General features: G+C 39.9%; 1 protein-coding gene across 1 annotated transcript; it reads right to left on the bottom strand.

Annotated features, from left to right (window-relative positions):
- Nucleotides 1–496: 496 nt before the first annotated feature.
- Nucleotides 497–7,149, bottom strand: G6PC2 (glucose-6-phosphatase catalytic subunit 2; the record flags this gene model as incomplete). The annotated part of the gene is made up of 5 exons (XM_082630523.1): nt 6,917–7,149; nt 6,232–6,341; nt 3,930–4,041; nt 1,803–1,918; nt 497–1,008 (listed from the first exon to the last, which is right to left on the bottom strand). Exons 1-5 carry the CDS (start codon nt 7,132–7,134, stop codon nt 497–499), a joined length of 1,068 nt encoding a protein of 355 aa, XP_082486649.1. The 5' UTR covers nt 7,135–7,149.
- Between the last annotated feature and the right edge of the window lie 5,596 nt (nt 7,150–12,745).

Below are 12,745 nucleotides of genomic sequence, written 5' to 3'. Positions count from 1 at the left end.
ATTTCCTTATCTGAACACTGAGGGGATCAGGTCTGATTGCCGTTAAAATGCCCACAGGAGCCAGAAGCAGCCTGACTTTAAGAAGATAAAGTTATCTGATACTCGGGGTCCTGTAGGGTACTGAAAACTGTGATAGCCTGCGAAGAGCATGTCTCCTACTGGGGACAGTCAGCAACAGTGGATTGTCTCCAGGTGGGAATGCAGGCCCTGTGTTACCATATTGTCAGATTTTTTGGGAAAATACAGAAATTCAGGTTTTTGTGTCAAATATCCTTGTTTTAAATGTTGGCAACTAATCTAAAATAGGAAAAAAAAAAAAAAAAAAGACCACCCCGAAGGCGAAACTAATCATACATGTGAATGGATTGGGTCCTATGGCCGCCATTTTGTGACCTCCGAGTGGAAGCTTCCAGTCTCTGCCTGCCCTGTGGTCCTACTGGAGGATGGAGGAGGAGGGTCATCCTGAGGCCACACGGCACTAACCCTCCGCACAACTCTAATTAATCTTTCTTTCACTTGGTTTCATTAACATATGAATACAGTAGGGAATCAGAGCAACCACAGTCAGTGGGATGGACGCACTTTTACAGAAAGACAGCACGTAAAATAAATACTCCATGTGAGTCGGGATCTTGATGAAATGGTAGAGCTGCAGTGTGGTCAACGAGGCCAGGGTGCAGAGCAGCCGGAAGCTCAGCCTATAGCCGTTTTCCCCTCGGCAGCTCCTAAGGAACATCTCCGAGTTGATTGCAAAGCCCAAGCCAAAGAGGACCCCAAGGTTTCTCACGAGTCCAGCAAAAGGCGTGGTGTCAATGTGGATCCAGTCAGGGTTGGCACACCACTTCTTGGCTATGGGCACAGACCACAGCAGGTCAATGTCAAGCAGTCTGAGAAGCAGGTAAAAGCCAAGTGCAAACAGGAAGAGGAAGAGGTTGGTCTTCAAGTATGTGCTCAGGCTGGCCGTTTGGATCCTTGGAGTGTGTTCAAAGGCCTCTGCCACAAGCATACCTGGGGATTGGAAAGAGACACTGAAGATAACTGTCTGCCTTTGAGCCTCTCAGGAATTATTCCTCTCTGCATTAAAGAATTTAGCCATAGTTTTCAATGATAAAGGGCTGTAGAAACCTAGGTTCTATCCATTTTCCAAAGCCTTTTTTTAAGGCAATAACTAAAACCACACTTGCCCCATGGTCTTTTCACCATCCACATTAGTGCAGGGGGATGGGTCAGGAGTCCAGGGCACTGAGTGACAACCACCTCATAGGCAGAGCACTGATCTAGGTGCTTGCAATTAATTTTTCAATTGCCACAGCCAATTAACATAGAGAGCCTTCAAAAGGTACATGGGGCTGAACAGTGTAAACTCAGTCATGGTGAATGCTGCCTTGGAAATACAAAGCAGCTGCTGAATGAAGTCCACAGTCAGGTAATAATCACTGCAGGTGTTTCAGAGAGAATGGCATGGTGTGCAGGTTGGAAGGCCTTATTAAGTCCCCCAAACTGAGACACAAGCACGCTGTCCTAAGTGGTGGTTTGGGACTTGGACTCAGCTCTAGCCACACTTCAGAGAAGCCCATCTCACGAAGAGGTAATGGGTTTATCCTACTGAGTGAGAATGTACCATTGTGTCCATGGAGAATTTGAGAGGTGTGTGAAACCACTTAAGCTCCCAGGGTAGCATTAAGTATCAGTGGCTTGATAGGATTACCTGAGATTGGGGAACATTAGCAGAGAGAGTCAACATAAAACAAATGACACTAAAGCGTTCAATGACACAACTAAAGGTAAGTGATCATATTTACCACCAATTACTCCAAGAATAACTTGATGAGGAAAATGTGTTGCTATGAATACTCTGGAGATGCAGACACTGATTTGAATCAACCAAAAAAGACTCCAAAGAAATGACCAGGTCAGTCTACGATGGAAGAATAGATACAAGCATAAAAGGCAAAGAAATTGTATCATTCATAAAAATGCGGGTGGGGGGTGGGGGGAGGTGACACCAGATGATCTTTCTCAGAGGAATCTTCTAGCTGTGATATAATATCATGATTCTAGAGTTTTTTCTTCCAAAAATTTTTTCTATGTACTCCATAGGATTTGAAAAGCTTTAACAGATGTTTCTACATTTATCAATGCATTAATTTAACCAGTGCTATATCCTGAGATTTTAATAAATGCTATAAAAGGAAGCCAACTTGGCATCCTGATAATTATTTTAATGAAGTAGGGGAAATTCAAGTTTGGGGGAATTATTAATGTCCACAATGATCAAGAATGAAATATATATATTTTTTACTCCTTGTCATATGTGCTTCCTCTTTCCTTTCTCAGCCTCTCTTTGCTTGAAGAAAACTCACAGGAGAGGCACCTGCCATGCTGATGAAAACACATGAGCACTCCATCAAGGGCAAGTTTTCACTGGGTTTAATTTCACAGACTCTCAAGAGTCCTGGCTCCTTGTTTTTTGACATGTAGAAAATAAGGAACAGAAAACTGACCTATGGGTTATATGTCTTGGATTAGAAGCAGCAGTGTGCAGAAAACTTATAAAAATATTTAAATCCAAGCAATGCTCATCATTTTAATTAAAAAAAGAATTAGCAATAATGAGTTCTAGGAATCCTTGAGTGTTCTGAATGATTTGTTCCTGATAATTGGACCAAACTTTGATTACTGAAAAATTAAGGAATAGAGAGAAACAAGACTTTCAAAGAGAAAGTAAGCAGGAGTTATCCATATGGAAGAAGAATCAATAAGGGTGTGCTAATGCTTAGGTAAGGTGTAGGCACTCAGTACATTTTGATGGATGAAGGAAATGTTGCAGTTGTAAGAATCAAAGAGGAGTCAAGAGAATTTCTTTTTAGAAGAAACAAATGATTTTCCAGGTTTGGGAACTGGAGGAGAAAATGAACTACAGAGAAAAGGTGAGGCTTAGCTAGATTCCTACTTTGAAAAACTGTCTACGGATAGAAAATGCTAATTTCTTTAAATTACAACTTTCTATTGTTGTTGTTTGGGATAATGAATACCTTAAGGCATACAGGTCACAGTCTCATTAGGATAAACTTTAAAGATACCCAAATTCCTTTGGTTACTTGTTTTGTATATTACCCAATATTACTCTAAAAAGTAGAATATGAGATGGATCTTGGAAATCTTTTATTATAAAGAACTTATATAATGGTGTACATTTCAGTATTTTTTATGCAATTAACTGACAAATCTTATCTCAGGTAGCCTAATAATTTATGATTAAAGTGGTGCTCAGAATTGTTTTAATGATAAAGTATATCAGGAAAGAAAAGAAGGAAAAAGTCTAATTTCTACAAAAATTTTGAATAATCTTAAAGGTCTAGGCCTTTCGGAATGTTATGAATGTACTAACATTAAATCTACTAACATTCAAATTTAAGTTTGTCTCTAGAATGTTTTTAATTAAAAACGTTGCATAGTCTTTAAAGCTAGAATATATTTTATTGATGTCAAAATCATTGGCTGTTCAAAGAAGAAAGCATAATTATACGAAAGTAACGGATACATTCAAGGGGAATGATGCTTCTCAAAATGTCTAGTTAATCTTAAAGCAAGGGAATGTGCATGCAAAAATACATCATTATATAATTTTAGATGACCTATTTGTGAGCTACCAAAGTGATTATTGTATTATGGAAACCCAAAGGCACATTTAGAAAGTCATTAATCAATTAAACATATCCAACCCTATAATGTAATTGCTGTGAACTAATTAAGGTATTATATTAAAGCAGAATATTAATTTTCTATTCATTTTGCTATTTTGGATATGATAGAATTGAATAAGCACATTTCAATAACTAAAAATACACTAAACTGAATTTTTCAAAAGACATTCTGTGTTTGAAAATGTCATGTTCCAGGGCTACAGGGACTGGAGCAAAGCTGACCTGTGCAGAGTGGTGAATGACTTATCCATCCAACTGGTGGTGTGGCCCAGGGCAGCTGTCACCATGACATACCAGACACATGATGAGCCCATTGCATGGCCAGATGGACTTCCTGCAACAAGAAAGTGGCAATCCATTTGAAAGGTGGTTAATAGAGTATCACTATCAGAAATGGACAATAGAATAGCACATTAGCCATGAATATTACAAATAACTCAGAAAAAAAAAGCCACAGGGCACAGGCTCTATGTAATGTTTAGAAATAGGTAGAAATACAGAAAACTGTGTCAAATTGAGCCTCAAAATACTATTTCAACATTTTTCCCCAGGTTATTCAAGTTCATCAAAGTCCAGAAGTCAAAATGTTCGAGGGTAAGTAAGAACTCAGGCTGTTGCATCAGAAAATCTGCCACATCCTTAGTCATTCTTCGTATATAATTGTTTTTAATTGATGAGAAAACTGAAGTACTTGGATTGGATCTTGAATCAGCTTATTTTCCTTGGGTTGAAAAGTCAAACATCTAAAGGCTATCATTGCTATGTCTGATTTACCAACTGACTACTGGGTACCAACAGCTACTCCCATGCCTATCTTGTGGCTGGCCGCTGCAGAAGGAGTCTTTGTCATTAAAAGGATGAGGGAAGCTATAAAGGGGTATTAATCCTGGCAGAAGAAATCAGCAGACAGGTAGCCTTTCTATTCCCAGAATGTCTTTCCCATGTTGCTTGATCTTTTTTAAAAAATCACTTTACTTTGATGTCCTCCCTGAGTTTTTACCAAGGGGAGATTCATTCAGGTTAAACACCAGTCTCTTTTTGAAAAAAACTATGTTAAATAAAGACTAATCTATTTCTTATAGATGTTTCTTTCAAGTCTATTTCTTAAACAGGAATTTTCAGAGCCTTTTATATGCTTCATGACTTGTGAATCTTCAAGGAATGAATGTAAAATGTAATATTTCTTTTCTTTTCTTTTCTTTTCTTTTTTTTTCAGAAAATGTCTCATAAGACAGAACACATGCTGGGAATTTCTGGGGTAAACCAAAGTAGCATTTCAATTGTCTGAAAGGCTATCTATTCATCCATCCATCCATCCATCCATTCATCCATCCATCCCACACTGCTTTCACAAAGATAAAATACACACCATCCCTGACATGATGGAATGCACAGTCTATTGGAGGAGCCAGATATTGAAGAATTAACTATAATATAGTTTGATAAGTACTATAACAGATGGATGTCTACTCTTATGAGAGCAAAAAATAAAGATATTCAGAAAACTTATTAGGAAATTACACATTGACTGTATTCAGGGTTAGTCTCAGGATGTCAAATGCCAAGAATTTTAGGCTATGTAACAAACTGTGGTGAGGTACAATATAACACAGTCTTAGAAATTAAAACAACGTGTAGTTTACCTTTATATATATATATTTTTAAAACCTTTTTTAAAATCTTAAACTCAACTCCCATAGTAAAGATTTTACACTCATACAAAATCTTACTTATAATAAAAAAGAAAATGGATCAAGAAGTCTACTTATATACTGTATACACAAGAGAAGAAAGAAATTTGAAAGAAATAATTATAAGCTTAGAGAGAATTTCTATAGGCAATAGTAATACCAGGAAGGCCTTATCTTTCTTACGGCAACTGTGTCTATTGTCTCCTCATTCATGTGATTCTCAGAAGATCTATAATAACTTTGAAAATTGCACAGCAGCAGATAAAGCAACATTTCTAGGATTTTAATATAGTTTTGGGGGAATGTGTTCTAGCTAATTGTTTTTTGTTTGTTTCAGTATCAAACCATGACATTTTTCTAAAAAATGCCAACTATAAAATCATTTGGGGCTTCCCTGGTGGCGCACTGGTTGGGAGTCCGCCTGCCGATGCAGGGGACACGGGTTCATGCCCCGGTCCGGGAAGATCCCACATGCCACGGAGCAGCTGGGCCCGTGAGCCATGGCCGCTGAGCCTGCGCATCCGGAGCCTGTGCTCCGCAACGGGAGAGGCCACAACAGTGAGAGGCCCGCATACCGCAAAAAAAAAAAAAAAAATCATTTGGGGGAATATTCTCTTAATTAACCCTTTTACAAATAAAAAAATGAAATTTTCTTACTGATAAAACTTTTGTCCTTTTCATTAGCAATTTTTGTTTATGAACTTTTAGCATCCTCATGCATGACATTTTCTTTAGTATGCTTTATGATATGTACAGTTATTAGTTGATAATCATGCACAATGGCTCTCTATTGGAATATCTTTAGTTAACCTGCGGCTGCTATAATTGCTTACCTGGACCTGTTTCACACGTAGTGGGGAACTGTTCAAGGCATGGACTTGAGTGATTTGGGCAAATCTGAGTTTCTTGGACCCACCAGTAAGGCCGATGACCAAATAATATCCTGTATTTAAAGAAATATAAATATGCATATATATTTAAATATACAACGATTACTTAATTGGAGACTAACGATTCTCTCCTATAAAAATGAGTCAAGCAGAACATTGATGGGAAAAACTCATGATTAAAAGATTTTGAAAGAACTTGCTTTCTGGCCTGTGTCTCAATACAGAGGATGACAGTCATTTGGAGTTTGGGCATCCTAGGTTCCAATAAAAACAGGGACTTTTTTCCTTGCAGGGGACGTCCTTGGGTGCTTTGGATACTTAGACTGGAAATATCAAAGTGGTTCCTGGAATTATCAATCTGTTCATTATGGTGCTGCTCGTTTAACTCACTTCTTGGTTAATCACGTCATATATGTAACAGGCTTTTGGAATTTTCTTCTAAGTCAGATAAAGCATACATTTCTATGCCTTTATGTAAGTTCTATTTAGAAATAGGTGTTTCAAGTTAACTGGTATGTTTGAAAGATTTTCCAAGTAAAACTATACACATCTGAAATGTGATCATTAAGACCAAGCTACAAATTTAAGAATAAGCTTTAGGAAAAATGAAACAAAACAGAAGGCTTACCATTTAAAAATAAGATTGAACCAATCCCCAACGACTGCTACCCATATCATCTTGGTTCCAACTGCCTGATTAAGTTGAAACCAAAGTGGAAAATAAATAGAAAAGATATTCCGGGGATCTCCAACACTGGACATAAAATTTAGAAAACTGTAGTAAGCTCGGTAGTCCTTCTGCAAATGCTGAATAATGAGCACTCCGTTCCTATGAAGGAAATCCATCTTGAAAGAGAGGCAATTCTAAACATAGAGCAAGTGGAGCCGAAGTGCTCTGAGTCCCACCGTTTTTATATGGTACCTTCATGGCGTGTCCAGCCATTACTGCAACATGTGATACTGACCATCTGTGGAGAGGGCATGTCTGCCCTCCTCTACTGAAAAGCTCATCTGCTTATAATTTTAACTGGTGCCAAAGAGGTGAAGCACATGCTGATCTGTGACAAGTAGGGGAGAAATTTGGGTAGAGACACAATGCATTTCTTATGCAATCTCTCTTTTGTGTGAACAGTTGGATCATGTTTGCTTGAAATTTTTTGCACAGTTCATTTCCTTCAAGGGCAGAGACATTAGCAATTCTACGCTTGGCTAGAAGACTATGTAAATAATTACTGCATGTCAAATAGCCCTTAAAGCCATGCATTTTAATTTAAAATAGACTGTGGCTCTTTGACTATTTTATTGGGTCTTTCAGGAAAATGGATGAGTAAATATCTGGGCATGAAAAATTTGTATGACATGACAGATTGTTTTCTGATTGCAGACTTTTAAATAAAAAATATTTTGAGATTTCTTTAGCAAAGAGAATAATATGATGGATATGGAACAGAGAAGGAAATACATGGAATATATGAAATCTGGAAGTAAATGTGTTGCTTTTTGACCACGAAGCCAGAAAGCAGAGCTGGAGATCACTGGGTAGTAGATCTCCTGGCTAGTGGAACCGTTAGGAATGAGGCATATTTTTATTGACTAGAGAATACAATTGAGAGCATGGGAGAGTTGCTCACGTGACAGATTTCAAAGGGTTTTTGACCAATCAGGAAACTGGTTTGCTGAAAACAGAGCGTGCAGTACAAGTACATTGGAAGCATGAAAACAAACATGTAGATTGGGAATAAACAGAAGGGCAGCTCAAAAGGAACTATGAATCCAAGTCAGAAATGAGATGCTGGATTGCAGAGAGCGAAGTTTTGTCTGCGAGGATGCCTGTGAAAGCTATCAAGCCCCACCAGGTGGTGGAGGGTGGAGGTAGGTAACCTGACTTATTTTACCGTTCAGAGTGTTGTCTTTGCTACTCCCAGCCATTTAGGTATCTTCTTCACAGGCTGTTAAGTATCACTCTGAGCTTCTCTTGGAGCCCTGCCCCATCATTTAACGGCACCTTGTTATGGGGATCCAGTGTCTACAGGTACCTCCCCAGGCTCTGTGGCTTCTCCTAGAGGAAATGTCTTGATTGGCCATTAATCAAGGGGTCGATTTGGGGTGCTTCCAAACATCTCACGTCTTTGTCCTACCCCAGATAAATTAAATTTCTGGTGATGGGACCTAGGCATTGGCATTTAAAAAATACTTTCCAGGGCTTCCTTGGTGGCACAGTGGTTGAGAGTCCGCCTGTCGATGCAAGGGACACGGGTTTGTGCCCTGGTCCGGGAAGATCCCACATGCCGCGGAGCGGCTGGGCCCGTGAGCCATGGCTGCTGAGCCTGCGCGTCCAGAGCCTGTGCTCCGCAACGGGAGAGGCCACAGCAGTGAGAGGCCTGCATACCGCAAAAAAAAAAAAAAAAAAAAAAAAAAATCACTGGGATAAAGCAATTCATATATAACCTGTTCTCCTTTTGGTCTTAAGCCCCTCTCTACACCAAAAGTCAACCTGAAAGAAACTTCAGTGACATTTAATATGTCAGCTATTGGGTGTAGCTGGATTTCCTGACAAATTCGATTTTTGCACTAAGTGATTTATCTTGTTATCAAGACTTCAGAGAATCTATCTCTAGAATTTAAAAAAACAAAACAAAAAAACCCCTAATTTCCAGAAGAGGTGAAGCAATGGTGGCAGTTGAAATGCACTCCTCATAAAACAGGACGTAGTGATGGCAACTTTGCTCACTGAGTTTCCTGGGCTGCTCACCTGGAAGGAGCTTAAAATACAGCCTGGTTTCTGTGGATGAGAACTCGGGTCTGATAGTCACTAAGTGGGATGGCAAATGACACCAGGTCATTTTTCAGAAAGTGACTTTACAAGGCTTCCAGGAAATGAATATTAATCTCTGTCCACAGTGAGAGCCTTACCAGTCTCCTTTATCATTCTTATTGCAGTGGGAGGAGAACCAGGAAGTAGTCAGCCATCCCTGGCTCTCCCCACATTTTGCTCTTCCCTCAGGCAGCCCATGAATGACACTCACCCTCCTTCTGCCGGTAGTGTGCTAATCTGAATCCGAAGGATGTAAACGCTGGGATAAAATCAATTGTGCTGAAAACTCAGTTGTGCTTTAGAATGTCTTGCATTTATGCTCTACCAATTATTTACATTTAAAAATAGTCCACCTTTTTTTTTTTTTTTTTTTTTTTTTTTTTTTTTTTTTTGCGGTACGCGGGCATCTCACTGCTGCGGCCTCTTCCGTTGTGGAGCACAGGCTCCGGATGCGCAGGCTCAGCGGCCGTGGCTCACGGGCGCAGCCGCTCCGCGGCATGTGGGATCTTCCCGGACCGGGGCACGAACCCGTGTGCCCTGCATCGGCAGGTGGACTCTCAACCACTGCGCCACCAGGGAAGCCCAGTACTCCATCTTACTATCCAATTTTAACTTCACAGAGGTCTAGTAATCCTCATTTTAGGGATGAGGAAATGAACAAGTAACCTGCCCGAGGTCATTTCTTTAGTGCAGGAGCCCTGTTTGGAGATGAAATTTTGTTTCCAGAGCAATGTTTCTTCTTAGTCTAAGCCTTGGCTGGGTTGCTCAAGGCCAACATTGGTGATATTTTTAAACAGCTGCAAAATGAGTAAAAGCTGATGCTATAACCAGCTTGTTTCAAATGCTTTCAACCACCCAGAACTCCAGTTTACCTGTATCATGACTGGTTGACACTGGAGCACACCTGGCCAGCTGCTTGATCACTAAGAACTTCACAGATACATTCACCACTTGGAATTGTTGGCTGGCTTATCCCATTATTTGACAGCAGGGACACAGTGGGGATTCAGTGGCTATTATTACCTTCCCAGTCACTGACATCTTCCCTGAAGGAAATATCAAGCGGCATGAAGATGGGCACCTCAGGGCTTGAAGGTGGCTCTGATTCCCATCCTCTACTGATGGCCCTGGGACCCAGCACACATTTTCTTCTCTGGGAACCGTCATGTATAGAAATAAATTAAAGCCACCCAAATGAGAGCAAACAGAGGTTATTTACTATTCTGCTCACTATAGCAAGAGTCAGCCACCATCTCATGCATCTGACACAAGCTCAAAAATGGGCAGAGGAGTGGAAACACTTTATAGTGAAAAGAAGGAAGGCCTCAGGTATGTTCTGATAAGAGGTTGTTGGCATGGGCAAGCTAGAGAGGAGTTTACAAGAAGCAGAGCATCTTAGGTGATTGGTTTGGGAAACATATTTTGCTTTCTCTGGTTGGTCCTGAGTTGAAGCCAGGGTCAAAAAATAGGGAAGCTAGCAGTCACTGACCAAGTCCTGACCATTCTTGGCATTTTGCTTCAGAGGCTGTGGTCAAAGTTCTGTTGTCATATTTGGTCCAGCCATTGTCCGTTTGTATATTCAGTCTTTCACAAGACAAATTGAATAAGCTTATGTCAGAAGTAGTTTATGTGGCATCCCACCAAGAAATAAGGGACTCCCATGTCTATCCTGTGATTCTATAATTCTTATTATTCATTGAGTTAAAATGAAGACATACACTTGCTTGCCAAGGACAAATCAATTTATTCAAGTATATCACTACTCTGTGAGGCATTAGCCTTGACTAATCAGAGTCTGTGCTCCTGGCTTTTTTGTTTTTGCATATTCAGGTTCTATAATTTCCATAATCTCTTTAATGCAACATAAGGAAGGACATTGTTTTATTCTTTTTCTAAGAAGAGCTACATATTTCATCATATGCATTTTCTTCAGAAACATCCTTAAATCAAGGTGTGAATGATATCAATACATTGTGTCTTATAATTAAAAATTCAACTTCTTGTTCATTCAGTCCTTCAGAGTCTGTGGACTGTATGGAAGTTGGCTGAACATTAGCGTTTCATCTTAGGTGGATAATTTAGAAAGACTGTCGCCTGAGGACCATCTGGTTCTGTAGACTGTGGGATAATTAACCAAAGAAAAGCACCTTGATTTCTTTTGCCTTTTAACAGGATCTGCAAAATTGGCTTCTTCTCCATAGTTCATCTTTTTTCGTCTTTTCACATCTTAGCTTATATGAACTTTCTCAGAGTTGCCTTCTCTGATCAGCTTCCTCACCATTCCTGTAATAGTGTTTCTCTCCAACACTCTTTTCTTTTAGGGGTTGTATTAGTCTGCCAGGACTAATATATGCAGTACTAGACTGGGTGTTTTGTTTTTGTTTTTGTTTTTAATTAATTTATTTATTTTTGGCTGCATTGGGTCTTCGTTGCTGCACGGAGGCTTTCTCTAGTTGCGGTGAGCGGGGTCTACTCTTCGTGGCGGTGCACGGGCTTCTCATTGCGGTGGCTTCTCTTGTTGCGGAGCACGGGCTCTAGGCACACGGGCTTCAGTAGTTGTGGCTCATGGGCTCAGTAGTTGTGGCTCGCAGGCTTAGTTGCTCTGCGGCATGCAGGATCTTCCCAGACAAGGGGTTGAACCCGTGTCCCCTGTACTGGCAGGCAGATTCTTAACCACTGTGCCACCAGGGAAGTCCAGACTGGGTGGTTTAGATAACAGAAATTAGAGCCTACAAGTCTGAGATCAAGGTGTCAGCAGGGTTGATTTCTTCAGAGGCCTCCGTCCTTGGCTTGCAGGTGGCATCTTCTCCCTGTGTCCTCACGTGGTCTTCCTTCTGTACAAACGTGTCCTAACCTCTTTTTCTAAGGACAACAGTTGTACTGCATTAAGGCCCACCCTAATGACTCCGTTTTAACTTAATTACTTCTTTAAATACCCTAACTCCAAATAGTCACATTCGGTAGTACTGTGGGTTAAGACTTTGACATATGAATTTGGGGGGATGCAATTCAGCGCATAACAGGAATTTAATTATCATTTGTAATTGTATATTTGTCTTGAGCTTATGTGTTTAATCCCTTCCTCCTGCACCACAGTACAAGCTCCACAAAATAAGGGATCATGTTTGCTGTGTATACGAACCACCAGTACAGTCCCTAGCACAAACCCATGCAGGGGCTGATTTCCCATGACGCTGGAGAATCTTGCATGGGACCCTGCCAGGGCAGGTTATTGCTGAGAGCTGCTGCAAGTTGTAATACTAATTTTATAGTCTTTTTCTTAAGGAGAGGACCCAATATTAGAGAAGCTTTAGATCCCACAAGTTCTGGAACTAACCCTAGGCCTGTTATAGTTATTTAGTAAATGTTTCTTGAATGAATGGATTATTGAACAAAACTTGATGTGACTGCTAACTTATAAAGAGGCAGTTAATCTAAACTCGAATGCATTTTTCCACAGAGATGCTGTTATAAGGTGTCCAGATCAAGAAAGCTTCTTTAAGGTAGAGAAAATTATGTAAAATGTTTATCTAAGAAAAGAGTAATATTTGTATGCATCTGCTTATGTTTAAAGATAATAGAAGAATAAACAATTTTAAATGTTTTAAGGTTATCTATAAAGGAAAGAAGGGAATAGAGTAT

The sequence above is a fragment of the Mesoplodon mirus genome (assembly GCF_964341445.2).
Source record: "Mesoplodon mirus genome assembly, chromosome: 8".
Taxonomy (NCBI): domain Eukaryota; kingdom Metazoa; phylum Chordata; class Mammalia; order Artiodactyla; family Ziphiidae; genus Mesoplodon; species Mesoplodon mirus.
This window is presented reverse-complemented; position numbering and strand designations above follow the sequence as displayed.